Source organism: Vipera berus (assembly GCF_964194415.1).
Source record: "Vipera berus genome assembly, chromosome: 6".
In the NCBI taxonomy this organism is placed as follows: domain Eukaryota; kingdom Metazoa; phylum Chordata; class Lepidosauria; order Squamata; family Viperidae; genus Vipera; species Vipera berus.
Genome location: NC_138208.1, coordinates 72,796,807 through 72,819,660, shown reverse-complemented (window position 1 = coordinate 72,819,660; position 22,854 = coordinate 72,796,807). Strand labels below are relative to the sequence as shown.

The 22,854-nt window shown below is 37.4% G+C and overlaps 1 protein-coding gene across 1 annotated transcript in view; it reads right to left on the bottom strand.

The window, feature by feature from the left end:
- Positions 1-22,854, bottom strand: part of DGKI (diacylglycerol kinase iota) — a gene marked incomplete at both ends in the record, with an annotated part of 261,813 nt that overhangs the window by 89,505 nt on the left and 149,454 nt on the right. The window contains 9 exons of the mRNA XM_081330760.1: positions 5,656-5,855; positions 6,501-6,612; positions 10,470-10,543; positions 12,435-12,497; positions 14,315-14,370; positions 18,508-18,586; positions 19,022-19,159; positions 19,628-19,741; positions 21,829-21,889. Of these exons, the coding sequence (XP_081186886.1) occupies positions 5,656-5,855; positions 6,501-6,612; positions 10,470-10,543; positions 12,435-12,497; positions 14,315-14,370; positions 18,508-18,586; positions 19,022-19,159; positions 19,628-19,741; positions 21,829-21,889 (897 nt within the window). The remainder of the gene's footprint in view (positions 1-5,655; positions 5,856-6,500; positions 6,613-10,469; positions 10,544-12,434; positions 12,498-14,314; positions 14,371-18,507; positions 18,587-19,021; positions 19,160-19,627; positions 19,742-21,828; positions 21,890-22,854) is intronic.

The following is a 22,854-nucleotide window of genomic DNA, read 5'->3' as shown; positions in this document are numbered from 1 at the left end:
TCTTCCACAAGACTATAAAGAGGGTTTTTTTAGAAGAAGAAGAAGAAGAAGAAGAAGAAGAAGAAGAAGAAGAAGAAGAAGAAGAAGAAGAAGAAGAAGAAGAAGAAGAAGAAGAAGAGGAGGAGGAGGAGGAGGAGGAGGAGGAGGAGGAGGAGGAAGAAGAAGAGCTACCTATTAATTTCAGTGAAAGGTAATATTATGTACATAGAACTCTACTTTGTATTTCGATGAATTATTTATATTTAGGATATTTATAATTGACTTTAAAAGCAAGGGAGTTTTGCAATACATTTATATAGGAGGCAGCTTCCCATGGTTAATAACCACCAGGAAAAAATGTACAACCTTTTCAGATTCACTCTGTATACTAAATCTGAGGGGTTTTTTTACTAATTAAAATATATCATTTAACTATTATTCCAATTCTTAAAGTTTAAACTAAGTTGCTTTAGCAATGTTCACATGCCTTTTTTCATGTCTTTCAATGAAAATTTTACAGATGAACTTGGAAGACAGTTTGCACAAAGAAAATATTTAAACCAAATATTTGCAAATTCATACTATTCTTAGAGTCCCTTTTTTAAAACTTGCATTCTGGACTAGGGAAAAAAGCCAAATGTTCAGCCCAGTTCATTAATCACTTACATATAAATATTAGGCTTTAAATTAAACAAACTACCGGTAATAATTCTCCATCCCTTGTTCAATACTCCGACTTATTTTGATATGCCAATTAACACATGGCCTCCCCTATTAGGCTGAATAATTGAATCAGGTCTCAAGTTTCAAGTTCCTTTCATTTAAGCATTGTTTTGCATCAGATGATTTTCAGAATTCAATATCATTGCTCATAGTATTCTTCTGGACCATATTTCTCAACTTTGGCTAATTTAAGATATGTGGGTTTCAACTTCCACAATCCCCCAGCCAACATGCTGGGTCACTAGAACTTGACAACCACTTGATGGCATAAAATCAATCAGTCAATCAATTGAAATTAAAATCTTTCATAGAGCTTTCAATAGTTGATATTTAATTGGGGTGGGGTTGATTTCAGCTTATGTTTTATTTTTGTATTATGCTGTAAACAGCCAAGAGTCTTCAAAAACCATCAGCATATCAATACTGTTAATTAGTAATAAAATAAACATAATCTGCCATTAATAATTACACTCATTATTCACTTTGCATAGTGAATGCCAATTGTATATAACTAAATGTATCAAACAATAAATTATAATAACTGTTTACTAACTGAACTCACATCCCTTTCCAAGTTACAATTAATTCAACAAAAATTCATACTTCATTGACAATGAATGCCTCTGCACCTTTTTGGAGAAGCTAATGGTTGAAGATACAACATGCACTATTAGTTAATATGCTATTATTGTTCCCTTTCGAACAAAGGAATTTGATATATTATTTTTGTTCTGAGAGATCCACTGGTTTTTGTAAATGCTCATATTCTTTTTAATTGTACCCAAATGCTTCTTTTGACAATATTTTGTGAGTTTTTAGACATTTGGACTGCAAATACTAGTTTATATGGTTCATTTTCCATTTTTATCATTCAGTAAACTGACTTAAATGTGAATCTAATTATATAAGTTGGCATAAATGTATGTGTGAGACTATCTTTCATTAGCATATGAAAGTTTTAAGCACTGGGAGTTTTTTTCTTTCCTCTTCTTTTTCCCTTTTATGCATATAAAATAAATATTTTAAAAGCTTATGTCTGTTTTAATCAAATCTGTCTCCTCTTTTGTTTTCTTTATTAGCGTTTTCTCTCTCAGCCAAAGAAGTTAGGATTAGGATATATATGCATAAAACTGGCAGAAAAATGTAGGAGACATGATTTAAAAATAAAACTTGTTTAAGTTCTTTCCCAGAATCAGGAAAATACTTTATACTTAGATCCCCTACCCCAGGCCTTAACTTTCTCTCACCCTTTCTCCTTGTTGGCATGGCTATCTGTGGAAGGATAAGGAAGAAAAGTATCATTACAGGTGTCATAATATAATTATGCAAATGATACGAATTCTATCATTTGCATAATTTGCATAATCGTCCCAAAGGTACCTGAACTGAAAAAGCTTCTTGGATGAGAAGCGAAATATCTTCAAGGAAAAACGAAGTCCAATTGCCTTTTCAAAAAGCACCTTTGGGACAACCATGACCAGGATGACTGAGAATCTCCAGTCATCCAGATATTGATTTTATTTAATTTATTTAATTTAATTTGTATACCGCCCTTCTCCAAGATATAATGATATCTTGGCATGCGTAACTCCATTATGGCGTCTACCAGACTGTTCTAATAGAACATTGTTTCTCAACCTGAGCAACTTTAAGATGTGTGGAGTTCAACACTTAGCATGCTGGCTGGCTGGAAAATTCTGGGGGTTAAAGTTAAAGTTCACAAATCTTAAAGCTGAAGCTGAAGTAGGAAAATAGGCATTGTACCACATGATCGAGTATAGTGTCTTTTTTTCCAGGTCAGCTATCAATACATTTTGCAGATAATTATCTACTATGTACATTTTGTAGAGCCATTGGCACTCTGTACCAAAACAAGATAAATGAAAACCAAATGCAATTACAATCCATAGCATACATTTAGATCCAAATAAGATGACAGGACCACGCACAATTATCTTGAGACAGGCTCATATGTCATAATTCTTGCATTATATCATTTCCTTTCACAAGAACAAACACTAAGCAGAAAGAGCTGCCTCTATTAATAAACTATTTCAACAACCTTGATTCTAAGTGAAAATAATAGATTTTGTTAAATACATGATTCCAACTACCTGGCTTTCGTATGTGATGATAGTACCATGATAAAAATGCCTCTTCTATGGGACACAATAGACATCAGGACCTATGGTGGAGCATAGACATTTTCAGAAGAGTTTGTTTCTTCAGAATATGAACTTCCATACATATGACCCAATAACAATTTAAAAATTCATAAAGCAGTGTTCCTCACGATAGTACAAAATTGCCAGATGTGTTTGGAATGCAAGTCCTAAGATTCCAAACAGTTGTGATCTTAATGTGTTTAGAAGGCTCCAGTTTCTAGGACCTCATAACTTATAGTGCAGTATATATTTACTTTACTAGTGATGTTCCCAGCCATAGCTGATATATTATGTGTTTGTCATATTACAGAATACTATTTTTTCTAAACATTCTTGTAACAGGGGGTATTCATCATTCAGACTTTTATTTCTGCCTTCTCCCTAGCTTATTATTACTGAGCCACCTTAAAAAAATGTCTTAGAGTTTACAGGAGAGGGAAAAAAGGTGAAAAGCAGAAAACTGTGGCATGATGCTAGACTCCTTTTTGATTGAAGCAGCATAAAAGCAGTTGCAAATGAAAATAGTAATATAATGTAATAAGGCTAAATCTTGTCCATCGGAAGCTTCTTGTCCTTGATTTGATATTTGAGTAGTTTGGAAGCAAAATAAAGTCTCTTAAAAGACACAAAAACAGACTTTCAAGTTACTTCAAGCAGGATTGGAGTAAATTGGAGGATTTATTGCTGGGACAAAATAATACCAAATTTCAAAATCTTTAAAGCTTTCTTTAAAGGGGAATGGGGAGGGGGAGAGGAGAGGGGAGAGGAGGAGAGACCATTTATCATTCTACCTGTCACATGAGTTATCAATCAATCAGAAGGGACCTTGGAGGTCTTCTAGTCCAACCTCCTGCTCAAGCAGGAGACCCTATATCATTTCAGATGAATGGCTGTCCAATGTCTTCTTAAAAATCTCTAGTGGTGAAGCACCCAATGGTTAATTGTCCTCACTGTTAGGAAGTTTCTCCTTAATTCCAGGTTGCTTCTCTCCTTGATTAGTTTCCATCCATTGTTTCTTGTCTTGCCTTCTGGTGCTTTGGAAAGTAAATTGACCCCCTCTGCCTTGTGGCAGCCTCTCAAATACTGGAATATTGCTATCATGTCCCTCTTAGTCCTTCTTTTCTCTAGACTGGCCATACCCAAATCCTGCAACCATTCTTCATATGTTTTAGTCTCCAGGCCTTTAATCATCTTAATTGTTCTTCTTTACACTTTTTCCAAAGTCTCAACATCATTTTTGTAATGAGGTGACCAAAACTGGATGCAGTATTGCATGTGTGGTATTACTGAGGCTTTATAAAGCAGTACTAATACTTCATGTGATTTTGATTCTATGTGTCAGTTTATACAACCAAGGATTGTATTAGCTTCTTTGGCTGCTGCTGCACACTGCTGGCTCATATTTAAGTGATTGTCCACTAGGACTCCAAGGTCCCTCTCACAGCTACTGTTTTTGAGCCAGGTTTCATCTAATCTGTCTTGTACCTTTGGTTTTTCCTGCCCAGGTGTAAAACCTTGCTTTTCTCCACATTAAATATCATTTTGTTGGATAGGGAACATTGCTCAAATCTGTCAAGATCTTTTTGGATCCTGAGTTTGTCTTCTGGGGTGTTGGCTATTTCTGTCAGCTTAGCGTCATCTGCAAATTTGATGAGTTACCCTTCTGTTCCCTCATCTAAGTCATTTATGAAAATATTAAAGAGTACTGGGCCTAAAGTTGTAAAGGACAATTAGCAGAACTCTTATCCATTATATCTGGCCTTAAAAAAAAGATCCACCATTTCACCATTTCATCAATGAACATGCTTGGGGGAAAAAACACCAGGATTTCCCCCCCCCCCTCCAATTTCTAGTGAATTTGTAAAAAAACAAAAAAAAGTCCAGTTTCATTGGTCCTCTGATTAAACCCTTTAGAAGAGTAAGTGCCTGCCAGCTAAGGACAAAAAGACCAATGAGGACAGCAAGCAGTGACCAGAAAGGGGCAGGCTGTCCCGACACATTTCACTGTAGCCAACTATAGTAGAGTACAACAACGTGCAGCAGGCAAACTAGAGAGAACCGTTTGTGCTAGCCCAAGTCAGAAAAAAACCTATTTTGGATACATAGCAGGAAAAGTAATACAAGTTGCCTACCAGCTGGCTAGGGATGTACTGAGTGAAGGATCACATTTTATGTTCCAGATTTTCAGAAAGTTAGTGCCTCATACGCATGTTGGAGCAATCTAGTTGTGCATATCAGTCCTTTCTCTTTTAAATCAAATGACAGGAAAGTTGTGATCATGTCCCCATGTCAATAGTTTACAGCAAAGGACCTCACGTCTAGGGTTTACAAATGAGTTAGCATGCTGAGTCCAAAAGCGGGGTGTACAGCAAACAAATGCCATTTCGTTTCAAGAGACTTAAAGCAGGATTGGAAATGTTCATTCAGCCCAAGAAGGAACATAATGGGAAATAGAAATTAAAAGAAAGAGACTAGTGTAATTAATTATTATTATTAAAGATTCGTTTTCACAAGGTCAGTTCTGAACGTTTTGTTGCATGATCTCTTCTGTCTTTAGGGAAGGTGCAAGGTACTTAACATGGAGCATGGCAGTCATTACAGGAGATGGAAACATCTGAGGGACAAGTTTTGAGAAAAAGAGGGGGGCCATTCAAATTCTCCATACAAAGTTATACAGATTCATTATAGTTGCTACTTCCTTAATTCTTTCCTGACTGCCATTCACCTCACCTTTGTGACATCTCACATTTACGCTTTCCCTCTACCAAAAAGCACGTTACCAACTTACTCATTGAGCAAAGGCATGGATGTTCTTCTCTTGCTTTTCTGCACCATATTGGCCTGATTCCTAAGGGAGATTCGGATAAGCGATGGAGCCAGCCGACATGGTTCACCATCCACTTGCATGGGGATAGACTTATATGTTAGTAAAGTCACTTCTCGACACTGATGTAGCCTCTCTCCATGACCTCCAACTTGAAGAGCAGCCTTTCCATGACATAAAGAAGGAGAAAAGAGAGGAAATATTGCACGTAGATCTTTCTTCCTTTCTTCCCTTTCCAAAATAAAAGAAAGTTTTAAAAGTTTCTTAGATAGGGTGTGCAATTCTTGCCTTATCTTAGATAGAAGATGGCCAAATTTCGTAGCCAATATCCCACTTTTCATTACAGAGCTATCTTGCTAACTGTCTTCAGTTCAATCCCAGTACCATGAGATAAATCCTCCTAAGGGCTTTCTTCACAACAGTAGGCAACCAGGAAGTCTACCTCATCCATCATTTAAATTGAATATAAGTGTGGGAGATATTTTCATGGAAAGAGGACATTCTTTTGAGAAATCATTGCTTCTTGCAGTAACCTCATCTGCCACGTCTCAAAATCAGTAAGCAAAGAGGAAAAATACCAAGGAAACAGAGGAAACAGTGGCATGCAATTTTTTCAAGCATAGGAGTGGATAGTGGTTAACCATTTTCCATTGATTCCTTATATTAATCTATCCATCATGCATACCACATGCATAATGTTCATTGCCAATAGGCATTTCATTCATTTTGTATGGTTTTTCTCTGTTGCTCTGATTGCCTAATAGTCCAGTAGCTAGTATGAAAAGAAATTTATAAAAAAAAATACCCACCAAGGATGCCATGGTGAATCCAATGACCTCAATGAAACCATCATCATGTCTCTGAGGTTCAAATTCTCTATGGTCTCCTGGATTACCCCAGGGCATTGTGCCAGCACAATATCTATAGAAAGAAGTTGAAGCTATAAGGACTTCTGTGAACATTCAGCCAATTTTATCTAGCAAAAACCTATATAATAAAGCACATATGTAGCTTTCTTCTGTACAAATGACTTCTGAGAGCTCAGAGATCTTTCCTTCCTTTGTTACAGAGATTGTTCGGGGGAAAAATAGGAGTCATTTTAATAATAATAATAATAATAATAATAATAATAATAATAATAATAATAATAATAATAATAATAATAATGTTGGAAGGGAACTTGGAGGTCATCTAGTCCAACCCCCTGCTCAGGTTGGAAACCCTATACCATTTCGGACAAATGGCTGTCCAGTCTCTTCTTAAAAACTTCCAGTGTTGGAGCATTCACCACTTCTGGAGGCAGGTTTTTCCACTGGTTAATTGTTCTAACTGTCAGGAAGTTTCTCCTTAGTTCTAGGTTGCTTCTCTCCTTGATTAGTTTCCATCCGTTGCTTCTTGTCCTGCCTTTGGGCACTTTGAAAAATAGCTTGACTCCCTCTTCTTGTGGCAGCCCCTGAGATATTGGAACACTGCTATCATGTCCCCCCTCATCCTTCTCTTCATTAAACTACACATACCCAATTCCAGCAACTGTTCCTTATATGTTTTAGCCTCCAGTTCCCTAATCATCTTTGTTGCTCTTCTCTGTATTCTTTCTAGAGTCTCAACATCTTTTTTACATCTTGGTGACCAAAACTGGATGCAGTATTCCAAGTGTGGCCTTACCAAGGCACTGTAAAGTGGTATTAATATTTCAATGCAGCCTAGCACTGTTTTGGCTTTTTTTTGGCTAGGCTGCATTAACAGAGGGATAGAATGTAGACTTGCTTTTGAGTCAGGGACTAATTATCTTCATCTAATCTATTCTATTGATATAGAAAGGACTCTCAGAGTGAAGTTTAATTCTTTCAAGTGAGATAGGGATATATGGCACCACAGTTAGATTATTTTGATGTAAACAAGTGTGTAAATCTCAGAGCAGAGACAAAGATATTCAAGTTGTATTGGAAGGAACAGGTTGAACTTGACCCACCATCTGCACTACTCCCATTCTAGGTGGAATACCTTGCATTTTGATGCAGTTCTCTGAATAAGATGCAAAATCTGGGTGAGAACTATGTGCCTTTAAAAGCATCTACATTAGAGTTCATATTCTAGAGCAGGGGTCCCCAACCCCCAGTCCGTGGACCAGTATTGGGCTGTGCAATGCCAGCAACCAGGCCGCACAAACAAGCAAAGCCCCATCTGCGAGATGCAGGCAGCACACAAAACCACGCACCCTTTGATCCGTGGAAAAACCTCTTTCCAGGGGAAACAGTTGCTAGTGCCCAAAAGGTTGGGGACCTCTGTTCTAGAGAGTTCTATAAGCTTCCAGAACTTTCAAACTGCCTAACCGTTTTGATGGCTCAAAATAAGAAGTCTTCAAGATAATTTTATTAATATAGGCTGGTATTCTAGGACCACATCACTATTCTCTGATATGCTTTTTAGGTTCAAATAGTGAGCCTAAACATAGGTGATCTCTATAGATGCTTACTCATGGAGTCTCACATTGGGGAAAGAACCTTCCAAGTGAGATATTGAGGCAGTTGAAAAGAAGGTAATAGAGGCAGCAATGGTCATAGTCATGGCAACAAATCTATATAATCTTGGGCTATACTGCTCATACAGTCACACTCAGTTTATTGCAAAATAGAAGTTGGCGAATCTCTTAGGTACTGTTAGGAATAGATAAGCATATCAATGCATATGTTTATTTTGTTAGAATAAGAGGAAAGCAGTGAGAGTGATTACTTTGGATCAAGTTGGGTAGCATTTGAAGGGCTGAGAGGGCTTCAGTTCAGACTTCTGACCTTCTGGAAGTCCACTGAAAGTCTTCTGATGATGGTGAGACATCACTAAAAAAAGCCCAAATTTTTTTGGCCTGGACTTTCTGAGCAAAACAAAGGGTTCCTAAGACATTCCTTAAAATCATCCAAAACCTGAACAAATTACCAAATTATACCACTGAAATCCAGCCATGTTACCATCCAGCCATGTTACCCTCTAATTTTGGCAATGTATTCATTGTGTATACAATGTATACATGTAAGAACATGTGTCCTGCACCCCATGAATTCCCACTTGTTTTTGAAAAGCATTAACTCTACAAAAAAAATAGCCAAAAAGCTTCAAGGATTTTGTGTGTGTGTGTGTGTGTGTGTGTGTGTGAGAGAGAGAGAGAGAGAGAGAGACAGAGAGAGAGAGAGACAGAGAGAGAGAGAGAGACAGAGAGACAGAGAGAGACAGAGAGAGACAGAGAGAGACAGAGAGAGACAGAGAGAGACAGAGAGACAGAGAGAGACATAGACAGAGAGAAAGAGAAAGAGAGAAACTGTGTCTGTGTGTTTGCACATACACACATCTTTAAATCACTCTTAAGTCCTGGTAGCTATTTGGACAAGTCTATGCAATTTTCTTAACAACATTTTCAAAAACAGCTTGCCACTACCTTCTTCTTAGAGTTGAGAAAGAGAGAAACTCACCCAACTGACCTACTGCCTAAGGCAAAACAAAAACCAGATGGACTTCCCATTTGTAGCTGATGCCTTTAACAATTATATCAAACTAGCTCTTTTTCATTGCAGCCTATTTATGAAACGTTTCTCCTGCATAGATGGTCTGATACAGTACAGATGAAGAAAGGTCAGCATAACCATCTTCAGATGGTCCCCCCAAAAAGTATGTTGAGAACTTATGCTGACCCTGTTCAATTTAAAAATAAAAATTCTCAAACACTACTTTAAAACAATTTATTCTTACAAAAGTCCAGATCCATTGTTACCTTACTTTTCTGACAGGCAGATTTAGTGAACTGATTGACAAGGTTAGCCTCTTCTGGAAATGATATATTATGGGCTGCTTGTGCAACAATATTTTTTAAAAAGTGGGTCAGGAAAGTGCTGTGTTATTATGATACACTGTGATATATCCACAATATTCTAACAACAAACACAGTATTTCACTCATGAAATGAAGAAGTTAACTCTTTTATTTTGTTTTTATTCTGGACTGGAAATGCTGAAAAACTGCAGAGTTATTGGAGACAGAGATTGACAGTGGCCATATTACAAGTCAGAAAAACAAACTGAGTGTTAAGGAAGGATAAGGAAACACAGTGTATGGATTTGAAGAAAGGCAGATGATCAGAGAAGAAGAGCAGATTTTTTTAAAAAAAACAAACAAACATCAGAATAAATTTATTCTCTGTGTGTCTCTTCCCATCTTAAGCTAAACAAGACCAAGTTCATTCTTCATTCAGTAAAGTTCACAAGCAGTGTTTTCAAGCTCTTGATAAAATCACATCATGAGATTTGGACTGCAACCCTGTCATTATGCAGATTGCCTAGTCGTCCACTAACTAATCCTTGAGGGGCTATGAAATTCCTAATAAATACAATTTGCTTTATTTATTTGGGGAAAGCTGAAGCTTAAACAAAACTAGATTTGGGTTAGAAAATCTGTTGATCCAAATATAAGGGCTGAAGTACTATTTGACAGAATAACAAAAAAAAAACCCCAGCTTAGACTTGAGAGTTTCCTTGGACTCATAACTGATTTTATTTGCTGGCCTTCAACAAATAAACTGTGACCACAACACTCATAAATGGCTAGGAAAGCTATTGAATTAAAGAACAGGAAGAGAGGAAGAATTAGGAGATATATAAAAAAGTTGAGATGGTATTAGTGGTCCTCAGACAAACAAGACCAATCAGAGTTTACCTGAAATATTTGGTAGGCTGACAAAGTTGAGAGCCATTATGGTATAGTGGTTAAGATGCTGAATAAAAATTGTTTACCTGGGTATGTTTAAAAATACTATACATTGAAATTTCAGCTCCTGAATCTTGGAAGTCAAGTCAGTCCCATCACACTGCCAGAGAGTAAGAAAAGAAAATGAAAGCAAATGTGAACAGATAAACTTCATAACAGAGTAAGCAATTGATGAGAAATAGGATCCTGAAAGTTGAGAAAAGAATACAGTCTTGGAGCAGTGGATATTCAGTACAAATCAGAGTGCCCTGAAAACACAACAAGTGTAGTATCTCAGTAGGTTGCAATGTAAGATTCAGGTTATTTGATTTGAAAAAGAGGGTCTGTCAGGTGGAAATGTACTTTGGAAGATACCACACTGAATACCTTTTCTGTTCCTAAGCACCTTCTATCCTCAGCAGCATGCTTATTGGTGTAACAACATCCATTTTGCCAATATATTTTCTAGAGGCTCTGCAGTGGGGTCATTGTGTTGTTGTTACTCTAACGAATCATCAATGTTACCAAGATTATGAAAGATGTTCTGCCAGGTCTGGGGAACTTCAAGGCATAAGAAATGAGAACCTTTCAGTGACTGACTGAATCATGCATCTAGAGTCGATTCATACAACATGAGTTAAAAAAAGAACAATACTTCTGTTCACAGGGCATAAATATGTAAGCAAATCATTTTTCTATAATAGCTTAACACAGTGATTGGTCATAGTACCAAAACAATTGCAGGGTTCCTACAATATGCTGAATCATAAATAATCCAACCACATTTTGGCTTAGTCTAACATATTATATGAATCCAGACTATAAACCATGTAATTCTAGATTCTATGACTCAGAAGGATATCCTTCATCATTTTAAAAAAAAGGCTCAGCCAGCTAGGAAAAAAGACAATCAATCAATTCTTGCCAAAATCAGAATAGGATTGGGACCCTTCAAACTGAAATACATTAATAATGCCCCACACATTTTCAAAACTCTATAAGTCAATAAAAATGATGACAACCTTACCCAAACCCCCATGTCTTGTTTCTCCTTCATTATTTTAGTTTATTTATTGCTAGATGAAGCTGCAAGCAAGAAAGATTAGACCTATGTGACGAATCTTTCATTTTTCCCACAGAGATTTTCTTCCTTTCTTTGGTTACTTTACAGCCTTCCCCAGAAGCACTGTCCAGGTTCAAATTATCGTGCTTCAGACATATTATGCGAAGACCCAGCTCTCTGGAAAAGGGTTTAATGCTGGCAAGGTTAAAGGACAGAAAAGAAGACAGTGGGCCATCAGAAAGGTAAATGGACTCCGTTACCATGGAAATGGGGGCTCCATTAGAAGATTTGAAGGACCAGGTTAGGGACAGATCATCATGAGGGAAATCTATGTGGTTGCTAAGAGTTGAAAATGATTTGATGGCACATAATCAGCCAATCATAGCCTTCCTAAGCATTTCTCAAAGCCAGAAGACATTATTCTGCAGATGCAGCTCATGTGGAAAAGTCTCTTCCAGCTACTTCCAACTGCTCAGGAAGAGAAATGAAGCAGGAGAAATCTGGGACTTTGCTCTCACAAGGAAGGACCCGGCCATGTTTTACAAAGCAGATTCGAGAGTGTGGTTTCCTCAATCCTTTCTTAGCAAAGCCCCACTTAAAGATTTGCACAACTTTAATAAATTCCATGTGCATAAACAAATAACAAACAAGGAAATTTCAATTATGCCTGGAAGATAAGATAGTGTAGCCCCTGAAATTATTTCTCTCTTTATTGTTTGTTTTGGTTTAAAGGGATTGGAGATTTGTTTCTATTATAAATGGTCAGTCCAGGCACCAAACCGAGTAGCTTCACTCATGTTAATATAAATGAAAATGACCTTCACTCATGTTAATATGAATAAAAATGTTCTTTATTTTTTTTTCTAGGCTCTAGACAAAGTGTTCAAGCTGACAGGTCATTTCCCAGATTATAGTCATTAAAAGACACAAAATTCTCTAATATACTTACCACAACTTTCACATGTTTGGATAAATCTCTAGAGCTTCTCTGAAGGAAATCTGAAAAAGCTGCCTAGATTACACAGGAACAGAAGAAATACAGAAAGATGAAATATAATTTTCCCTGAAAGTTTTGACAATATTTTTAGAACATCAAGTGCAAAACTTTAAGCAAACTTGCCCCATAGAGCAGAGATCCCCAACCTTTTGGGCACCAGAGACCAGTTACATGGAGAGAGGTTTTTCTGCAGAGCAGAGGGAGTGTGGTTTTGTGTGCTGCTTGCATCCTGTAAATGGGGCTTTGCTTGTTTGTATGGACTGGCATGCCGTGGCCATGTACTGGTTCATGTACTGGGGGTTGGGGACCCCTGCCATAGAGAGCACTCTGTGCAAAACAAAGTATGTGATTTCTTCTCTGGATTATGACTTATTTTCTCTGTCATCAGCTATAGAAGCATTTGGAAGCAGTGTCTGCTTCTTAGTAATGTCCTTTTTTTAAAAAAAAGGAGCTGGAAGACATTAAAACAACAGAATGGAAAATAAGACCAAAATACACCAGAAGCATAATCAGTATTCTGTGTCTGATAATTCACACTCTCCTCCTTCTTGTCTTTATCCTGTATCAGTTCAATACATTGACAGAAGAATGAAAAATTGGCTTCTGGATGCATTAGATTATTTTTAGCATGGGCATTTGGTTTAGTTTTTCTGGAGGCTTCTGGATGCATAGAGCTTCCATTTACAAGCAGTCAATGATCAAAGTAGTACCCATAACTGGATACACTTAGAATGGTATGACACCATGAAGAGAGTTTGGTCTGTTGGATAAGGCATCAAGCTAAAAACCAGGAGTCCATGTGCTTTAGTCCAGGGGTCCCCAACCCCCAGACCACGGCATGCCAGCAACCGGTCCACACAAACAAGCAAAGCCCCATCTGCAGGATGCAGGCAGCACACAAAATCATGTCCCCTCCAGTCCATGAAAAAACCTCTCTCCATGTGCCCAAAAGGTTGGGGACCTCTACTTTAGTCCTGTCTTAGGCATAAAAACTGGCTGGGCCTCACAGGGCTGTTGCTATGGGGGAAATAGGAGGAGGGAGCCGTACTCTGTATGCTTGCCCCCTTGGGTTATTTATAAAGTAATAAAGGGGATTTTTTTTAAAAAAATCTAATAAATACATAGTATATAGGCAGAAAAGGGACGCGGTGGCTCAGTGGATTAGGACGCTGAGCTTGTCGATCAGAAGGTCGGCAGTTTGGCGGGTCGAATCCCGAGTGCCACGTAGCAGAGTGAGCGCCTGTTACTCATCCCAGCTTCTGCCAACCTAGCAGTTCGAAAGCACATAAAAAATGCAAGTAGAAAAATAGGGACCACTACAATGGGAAGGTAACAGCGTTCCATGCGCCTTTGGCGCCTAGTCATGCCGGCCACATGACCACGGAGACATCCTCGGACAAGCGCTGGCTCTTCGGCTTTGAAACAGAGATGAGCACTGGCCCCTAGAGTCAGAAACGACTAGCACACATGTGCAGGGGAACCTTTACCTTTACCTTACTATATAGGCAGAAGCACTCTGACAGATGAAAATCTATCTAAAGTGTCTTTCTGATTCCTCATCTAAAGTACAAGCCCACAGGAAAAGTATCCAGTGTTGCTTTTTTATTACAATCTATACAAAACCCTTGTTCCTTTTTAAAGCTTTGATGTGATAATGCTATATGCAGATATAAGTAGCTTTAAGACCTACTGAACTCAATAGACATTTTTCCTCATTAGATATGCCTGGGACTGAGCTCCTAGAAAGATACTGGCTTATTTATTTATTGCTAATTGCTCAAAAGAAAAAAGAAAAAAAGAAATCAGAGGAGAAAGAGACTATGTCAACTCACCCCGGCATAAAACATTTTATTTCGAAACCGGCTGTTGAATTTTTCAGGATTTGCCTCTGTAAAAGAGAGCAGAATTTAAAAACTCTTTTACAAAGTCCATTATACACTGCAGTGGCTTGACACACTTAGCTTTTTCAAGAAATAACAGTGAATCAAATGGTGTTATGAACTGGCAGTAAAGAAATGTTACCTCAATTAAGTAATGCCTTTTCATAATTCAAGGAAGATTGAATATTTACTTAAGAAAAGAGAGAAAGAATAATACTATCTGAAGACTAACATATTACTGAATTACCAATTTTCTAAGGCTACAAAATTCTTAACTTGCATAGTTTAGAGGAGAGATAGCTGCAGCACCCAAAAACCTCCAATAGTTGATGCCAAGGTACAATTTTTAATATGGCAGAAAGAGAGCATTGTTACATAAATTATTAAAAAGCAGCCATATTAATTTTGTTTATTTTAGCTAAACATAAATCCAATTGATTTCATTTATTAACTGTCCTGTTTTTACTTTCTGTCAGGCTTCACACATCAGTCAGTTCTCAATTTGGCAAGATTAATCTCTTTACTGCAGACAAGACTGAAGTTACATGCACACAGAAATGTTGCCTACTGCACTACAGATAGTCCTCGACTAACAACAGTTCATTTAGTGACCATTCAAAGTTATAATGGCACTGAAAAAAGTGGCATACGACCATTTTTCACACTTATGACCGTTGCAGCATCCCCATGGTCACATGATCAAAATTCAGATGCTTGGCTACTGGTTCCTATTTATGACGTTTGCAATGCCATGGGGTCATGTGATCATCTTTTGCAAGCTTCTAACAAGCAAAGTCAATGGGGAAGCCTGGTTCACTTAACAACCACGTTAACTGGCAAGAAAGGTCATAAAATGGAGCAACATTCACTTAATAACTGTCTCACTTAGCAACAGAAATTTTGAGCTCAATTGTGCTCATAAGTCAAGAGCTGCCTGTATATACAAGTCAAAGTCTATGTATTAAGATTATGTTCTATGCTGCCTTTCTAAGCCATTGGAAGGCACTTAATATATGCTGATATAACAGTTCTGTCTACCTGGGAATTCCTGGTTTGCTTCATATTTTTCACCTACTCTTTGGAGCACAGTACTTGGAGAGAGAAACTCTGATCTTCATGTAAACCAAAGCATCACTTCCTCTGATTTATATAGAAGATATTTTTGCTTATGGCCCAATTAACTATGAATTTGCATTACCTGGCAGCTAAGGGACATGAAGAGAGCTCTTCCAATCCTTTGGAATACCCAGTTTTCTGCTAATGGCAGCAGTAGCAAAACAGCAATTTAGCTCCTATAAACTAAATGTAAGACCTGGGAAACCAAGGAAATGGCAGAAGGAAGGAGATCTGAGGTTGTGTGTGGGGGCGGGGGGGGAGAGAAGCTGGCTGACCCCATCAACCAAATGCAATATGCAATATGCAATAAGAAAATAGCAAAATCTTTAAAACAAAAAACTATTTTTTCCCTATTATGTTAAAGCAAAGGTTTGTGTAGAACAGAAAAACATTAAAGGAAAATATAGGTGCTATCTGACCAAATTCTTGCTTACAAATCTGTAACTTGTCTTACCATAGTTTTTCTGTCTCCTCTGTTTACTGAAATGCATATGCATGTATTACACTGACATCTCTGGAATAACTTTCATTTATTCTTTATTAAGCGTTATCACTTCATTATTAAATAAATCATCTGATGCATAAATCATCAGACAAAATATTTAGCTGCAGGCATATTTGGCAAGTATTCCAGCACATGTTCATACAGAATAAAAGTGCTACTGTCACCCTGTCATTTCTTCCCCTTTCCATGAGCCTTCATTATGAATTGGACTGCTTCAGCCTTTATAACATGGGGAAAAAATATGCATTCACTCTTTCCATCATGCAGTCAGATCTTTATTTAATCTGGCATGTTAAGAAAAATGAGGTGGTGGAGAGAAACATTTTCAATTGAGCTTGATGATAGCATGAAAACAAGGACAAATAAAGTTTGATATTCCAAATTCATAGGAATAAATCATCCAGATTCTAGATAGTTTTAGGTATTGTCAATGTCTTTTTCCGCCACCCAGGAAAAATTACTCTAATACAACTTTTGATAAACTTGGTGCCTTTCAAGTGTACAAGATTTGAATTATCATAATTCCCAGATAGGAGGGAGTGAAATCTAATTTTTCCACAGGTCACAGATTCTGAATTAATTGTAATAAACAGAGAGTATACAGTATATAGGGACTTTGATAAGGCAATAACATGGCTTAAGCCAATATGAAGGGTTTATGAAAACATCTCAGACAGGCACCCGCCTACTACTCAGGAAGATAAAAGAGGGAGGTAGGCAAGCATATTTACACTTGGAAGATCCATTCTAATAAAAGTAATTGTAGGTATATGTGGCATCTGGCCTACCATACAGGGATGACATAATATGATTCATGAATGCTTGCTTGGTAATTGTCAGCCCTTCAGGGTAGATCAGAATAACAATCCAATGCCATGTAGGTCGGTACTACTTTTATAGTAAAGCTATAGTAACAGAATATTGAAAGGCTGAATGGGCTCCTTCCTTCCTTCCTTCCTTCCTTCCTTCCTTCCTTCCTTCCTTCCTTCCTTCCTTCCTTCCTTCCTTCCTTCCTTCCTTCCTTCCTTGGAAGATTTTATCTGAGAGATTTTCTCAGGTTACAATCCTTAGGTTTCTTTTATCTGATCATTTTCTTGGTGGTGACCTATCTCCGAGCCCTCATAGCAGTGGTGGGATTCAGCTGGTTCACACCGGTTTGGTAGAACTGGTAGCTAAATTTTGCTGCATTCAAAGTACTGGCTGGCTTCCAGAAGTCCAGTCTAGGCCTGGGAGGCCTCCCAGACCTAGAACGGCCCACCAGAAGTGTGTGGATGCCACTTCCAGAAGTCCATTCTAGCTCTCAGAGGCCTGGAGGAGGCCTCCCAGGTCTAGAACAGCCCACCGGAAGTGCATGGATGCCACTTCCGGAAATCCTTTCTAGGCCTCAGAGGCCCAGGCCTGCATCAAATAAGAGAACCAGTTGTTCAGGTATTTGAATACCACCACTGCCTCAAAGCTATTCCATATATTATCTATAATAATCGTGTTCAGATTTTTATTAATAGAAGGATACTACTCTATTGTAAGACAGACTACTTTGTTTACATGAAGAAAGGCAGATTGTTAGAATGAAGTATTGCAAGCAAACTCTGCCCACAGTCTGGAGTTCAATCTTGATGGGCTTGAGGTTGACTCAGCCTTCCTTCCAAAGTCAGTAAAATAGGACCAAGATTGTTGGGGACAATATGCTGACTGCTCAGAGAGTTCTGTAAAGCAGTGTGGAGCAGTATATAAGTCTAAGTGCTATTGCTATTGCTTTTGTATGATACATTTTTACTTGAGATATCAATATTGCTCCTGAAACAGCCACACAGTACTTATAATACATCCTTTCATTGCAAAATACAGAATTTCTCAATGAAATCAGACAGCAAAAATAGAGAGCAAATGTCGTGCCAAGTCTGATTCAGGTGACCTAAACAAAAACGTATTTGGCATGTAATATCCCCTACTAATCTAACATTCTCTGCTGATCTCTGTAAGTCCAGTTTTGCTTTTTAAATCAGCCAAAATTAGCTAGACAAGGTTATTCCAAATCTTGATATGTTTTCTAAGCTGGAAATAAATCACCTCCACAGTGGTAGTTATTAACCTGGCCATGATTTGGGGTGCATTGTTTGTTGAAACCTTCACAATAGGTAAAAAAATATATCAGATAACATTTTCCTCATCCTTTGACTAAATATCTACAGTATCTTTAATTCATTCAGAGCACTAGCACATGCTAATCTTTTAACTGTTGCTGATACTGTTTGCCTAAACTAACAATAAATACAATACATATTCTCTCTGAAGAGAAACTAACATTTCTCCCTTTTTTCTTATCTATCCTATTATTTTCTTAAGAATAGGAATAGTTTTCAACCCCCTTTTTTCCCACTCTATACTGGAATTTCACAGTTGGCAAAATGCTATCTATTCCATAGGCATTAAAAAAAACTGGCCATCTTTAGGGCACATGTTAAGTGTATCAAATCCTTTTGCATGACACACACTCTAAGAGAGATAGCTTTAGTTCTCTCACCTCGAGATTCATGAAATTCCAGCGTGACATGGGCATCAAATCCGAGGCTGAAGTAATTATTGAAAACATTCAGGGGGAGCTGCAGTGATGAGATCAGAAGTAAAAAAAGAAAGAAAGACATTTTGTAGAAAAGGCAATATAGAAAAATAAAAATAGAATTGCAAACAGTAAGACTCAATAAGCAAAGTTGATTTTGTTATTACAGGTAAAACTATGTGTAATTTTGGAACTATTGTCTACTCATACTCGTAAAGTAGAATGTAAATTTGAATTGCTAGTAGATAGACAAGGGATTTGCACAAATGGATCTCCTAACACTTTCATTAATGAGTGGGTTTTATTTCCTGTTTACTGGCTAATTGTTGACAGGTCTGGAAACAATAAATAGCCAAAATAGCTGGTCAAAACTGAACAAATAGTAGGATTCCGTGTCTAGAAACATTCCATAGCCACTCTGAATAGTGACTGATCTCCCAATTCTAGTTTATTTTATGGAGGAAGATTTCACACTAACCTTCTGTGTTCCATCTTCAAGTTCTTTTGGGGGTAAATCAGGGTTTCTCTCAACCTGAAGATTCCAACGATCTAATTGAACGATGGCCCCATCTTCTACATGACAGAGAATTTTCGCAACAGGTTCATCAGTATATCCCTGAAGTAGGATACAAAACAAGCAAGTATAAATAATCAATATTTTGTCTGAATGAATGATGCATTGATTAATCTATGGGATATTCATCAGTATTTACTCAAATGCAGCTAATTAAATCTTGATAATTTCCATAACTGGTACATGGACATGACCAGGCACAAGAAATTCATAAAATATTATCCATAAAATTTTACAAATGTTAGATTATACTGGGAATGATGTGAAACTAAGTAAAGTTTTCAGCTCAACTAACCAACTAGCTCTGCCATGGTTATGTTTATTTCATTTAATGGAAAAAAGAAAGGAATAAAAGTGAAAGTTGAAGTAGAAACTTTCTACTCTATGCAAGAAAAATAATGCACCAGTTAGAAGAATATTTTTATACATTTCCTTCCACAGTTTGAGCCGCCTCCTTTACTTTCAACAAAAATTGAAATGACAACCAGCCACATCTCTCTTCAGACTTACCCCTCCCCAGTTGAGAGTCCGAGCAAGATCATTCCCAGTGCCGAGTGGAAGCACAGCCACAGGAGGCTGGGGATTCAACTGTAACTCATCCAGAATGGAAAGGATCCAGCCAACCTAAGCATCAACAATTACAGATTTGGAAGTAAACGTCTAGACCCCACAGAAAATGGGTCTAACCAGAAGGTATGGTTACAATTCTAGGTAGTGCTATTTATTCCTGTCAATGTGTGGTTCATAGAAGATATTGATGAAGAAGAGTCAGGACCTGAAGGCTCATGGAAATAAATGGATGATGGAATTATAGATACAGTATGGGGCTACCATATCTGTGTTGCAAAAATCTGAATGATCAGTGGATGTCTGCAAAGAATGAGCTATATTACACTAGCTATGGTTTGTTTTCTTTGTGAATGATACAATATAAGGTATAACCAAACAATTTAACACATACTGCTTCCATCCTGTCCAAGAGAAAAGCATATAGGTAGCAATAACAATATCATTTAGGCGTATATACTGCCCATAGTGCTTTGCAGCACTCTGTGCAGTTTACAATGTAAGCATTATTTGCACATTGCCCCCAACAATCTGGGGCCTCATTTTACCAATTTCGGAAGGATGGAAGGCTGAGTCAACCTTAAGCCTCATCAGGATCGAACTCTAAGCTATGGGCAGAATTTGCCTGAAATACTGCAGTTTAACCACTATGCCACCAGCGCTCTTGATGTCAATAACACTTTATCCACATTTCCCCTGTTCCCCTACCAAACACCAATTCATATTAGTTAAGGAAAAATATTTAAGGGAATTGCTATAAGAACAATCAGTGAGATGCCTTCCGTTGAAAATTATGTGGAACAGCATCAATAAAAATGAATTGACCTTAGATTTATTTTTGGATATACAAAAATTTGGGAATTCTAAATATGGCTGAGTGTTGCTCTTAACACTTGCCTTTTAGGAAATGACATTGTTATGTATGCTAGAAGTCATAATAAAATAATTCACAGAGACTTAATTCCTCAGCACGACATTTTGGATTTGGGATAGGATGCCACCTGATTAGTTTTGAAGCTTGATGGAAAAATCTGAGGCTAAGAAGAATTTGAACTGACAATATTCCATTTATCATTTTTTTTTAAAAAAAAGGTTAATCTTGAACAGGGACATGAGAAAAATCTTCTCCTTTCTGTTTCCTTTCAATAATGCAAAGTAATAACTAGTCTACTGAATATTCACTAGATCCATTTGAACAAGATTTTCATTTCTAAATGTAATGGCTTTTGGAACAACACAACATTAATTTCCTTCAAATATAATCTCAGGAAAGATAAATCAGGCACTGCTCATACTGATGAGATGATACTGCCCCCATTCGCTCAAAATGTGAAATGCAAGGGAAAAGATATCGAAAGCAATAAATCCAACCCGATGGCATAGAGGGGTTCCAAATCCATTAAACAGATGAGCCCAGTCTTCCATAAATGTATCTTAGAAAGCCATCTTGGAAAAAAGGAAGAATAAAACCAAACAGTAAGCATTCATAGGATTCTATGAGCACATACGCATGGGCATTGTTTGATTTTTGCAGACTTCAGTTCTGCACACTGTTCTCACGATGAATACCTGACTACTGCAACATAATTTCCTTGTGTGAATAGAACAAGGCATAGATTTAAAAAAAAACATTATCAAACATTTAGATTGTTCCATTCACAAAAGAAACAATCAATACTCTGTTCTACAGGACAAATGTTGGGCAAGCATGTGTGAAAGGAGTGAGTGAATAACCCTCATTAAAATATATTATGTTTAAAGGTTTTGATAGGTGATATTGAATAGTTAGGTCAATATTAAATTCTTCAATATTGTGTTATTTTTCATGGAGAGACAGAGGGAGAGATGGGGGGAAGAAGAGAAGGAGACATAGAGACATAGAGAGATAGAGAGATAACTATACTCTGTGAGATTTGATTGATTGATTAATTAATTGATTGAATTTCTATAGCCACTCATCTCACTTGCATGTGACTCCGAGTAGCGTACACAGTTCAAACCCAAGCTAACGATCACAAAAATTCAACTATTAAAGTCAATTAAAAAGAGTTAAAACCTATTTTATTTTAGTAATTTCACCAGCAATCATTGGCAGTACCTCCTACTGTTAAAAAGGACAGCTAATGAAAAGGAATCGGCCTTACTGTTCCATCGCCACCACAAGCCAAGATTCGCAGATTTGGGATTTTTCTGTACAATTCAAGCCTAGTGGAAGAAACCAGAGGACAAAAGTTTTTGGGTTTTTTTTTATCATGAAGACAGATTTTAGAAATGCCGCTGTATGATCAAGGCATCCTAGTCGAGCATTTATTATCAGGAGCCCAAATGAAATTGGACTCACACAAGAAACAGAAATTGATTTTGCCATACCAACTGCTTCATTCGGGCAAAGTCAGACTCTTCTAAAGTCAGTCCCCTTCCTAAAATCAGATATGGTGAGCGAGGCAATACATACTTTACAGAAGTTAATGGATCATGTGTCTATGGCGATTCTCAATTATCCAGGTCATAGTTGTCGCAAAGGTGTGTTTTTTTCCCCTCAAAAGTCAACTAGACTTTCTTGGGGTTTTTTCCTTGTGAAAATGTTTCACTTCTAATCCCAGAAAGGTTTTCAGTTCTAACTAAGCGGTGGGAAATGGAAGGCCTTACATGATCCTTATTTATACGATTTGAATAATTCTTTCCGCTCCCCACCAATTAGTTAGAACTGAAGAAGGTTCTTGAATGAGAAGCAAAATATTTTCAAAGAAAAAAAACCCAAGAAAGTCCAGTTGCCTTTTGAGAGAAAGAAAGCACCTTTGGGATTACTGGTTCAAGTTTCTCAGAATAGTACTCCGGGTTCATATCATTTTTAAAAAGGCCTTTCAGAAACAGGTATACCAGTAATTAGCCAAACTTTAAAATATTCAGGACTTGAAAAGTTAAAGCCACCAATGGCAACTGAGCCTGGAAAACAGTTGGTAATCGATGCAGGGTTTTTTTCCGTATCGAAGAAAATGAGTTTTGAGGGGGTTTTTACCAGTTAGCAGCCTAAATCACACGTTTTGCACTATGTCACAAAACAGTTCCTTGGTTTAAAGCAATTATGCAAATTGATTGGCAGAATGTTGCTCCAGAAATAACAAATTGTACTCTGATGCTTAAACAAAAACAGCAATAAGCATTTATAT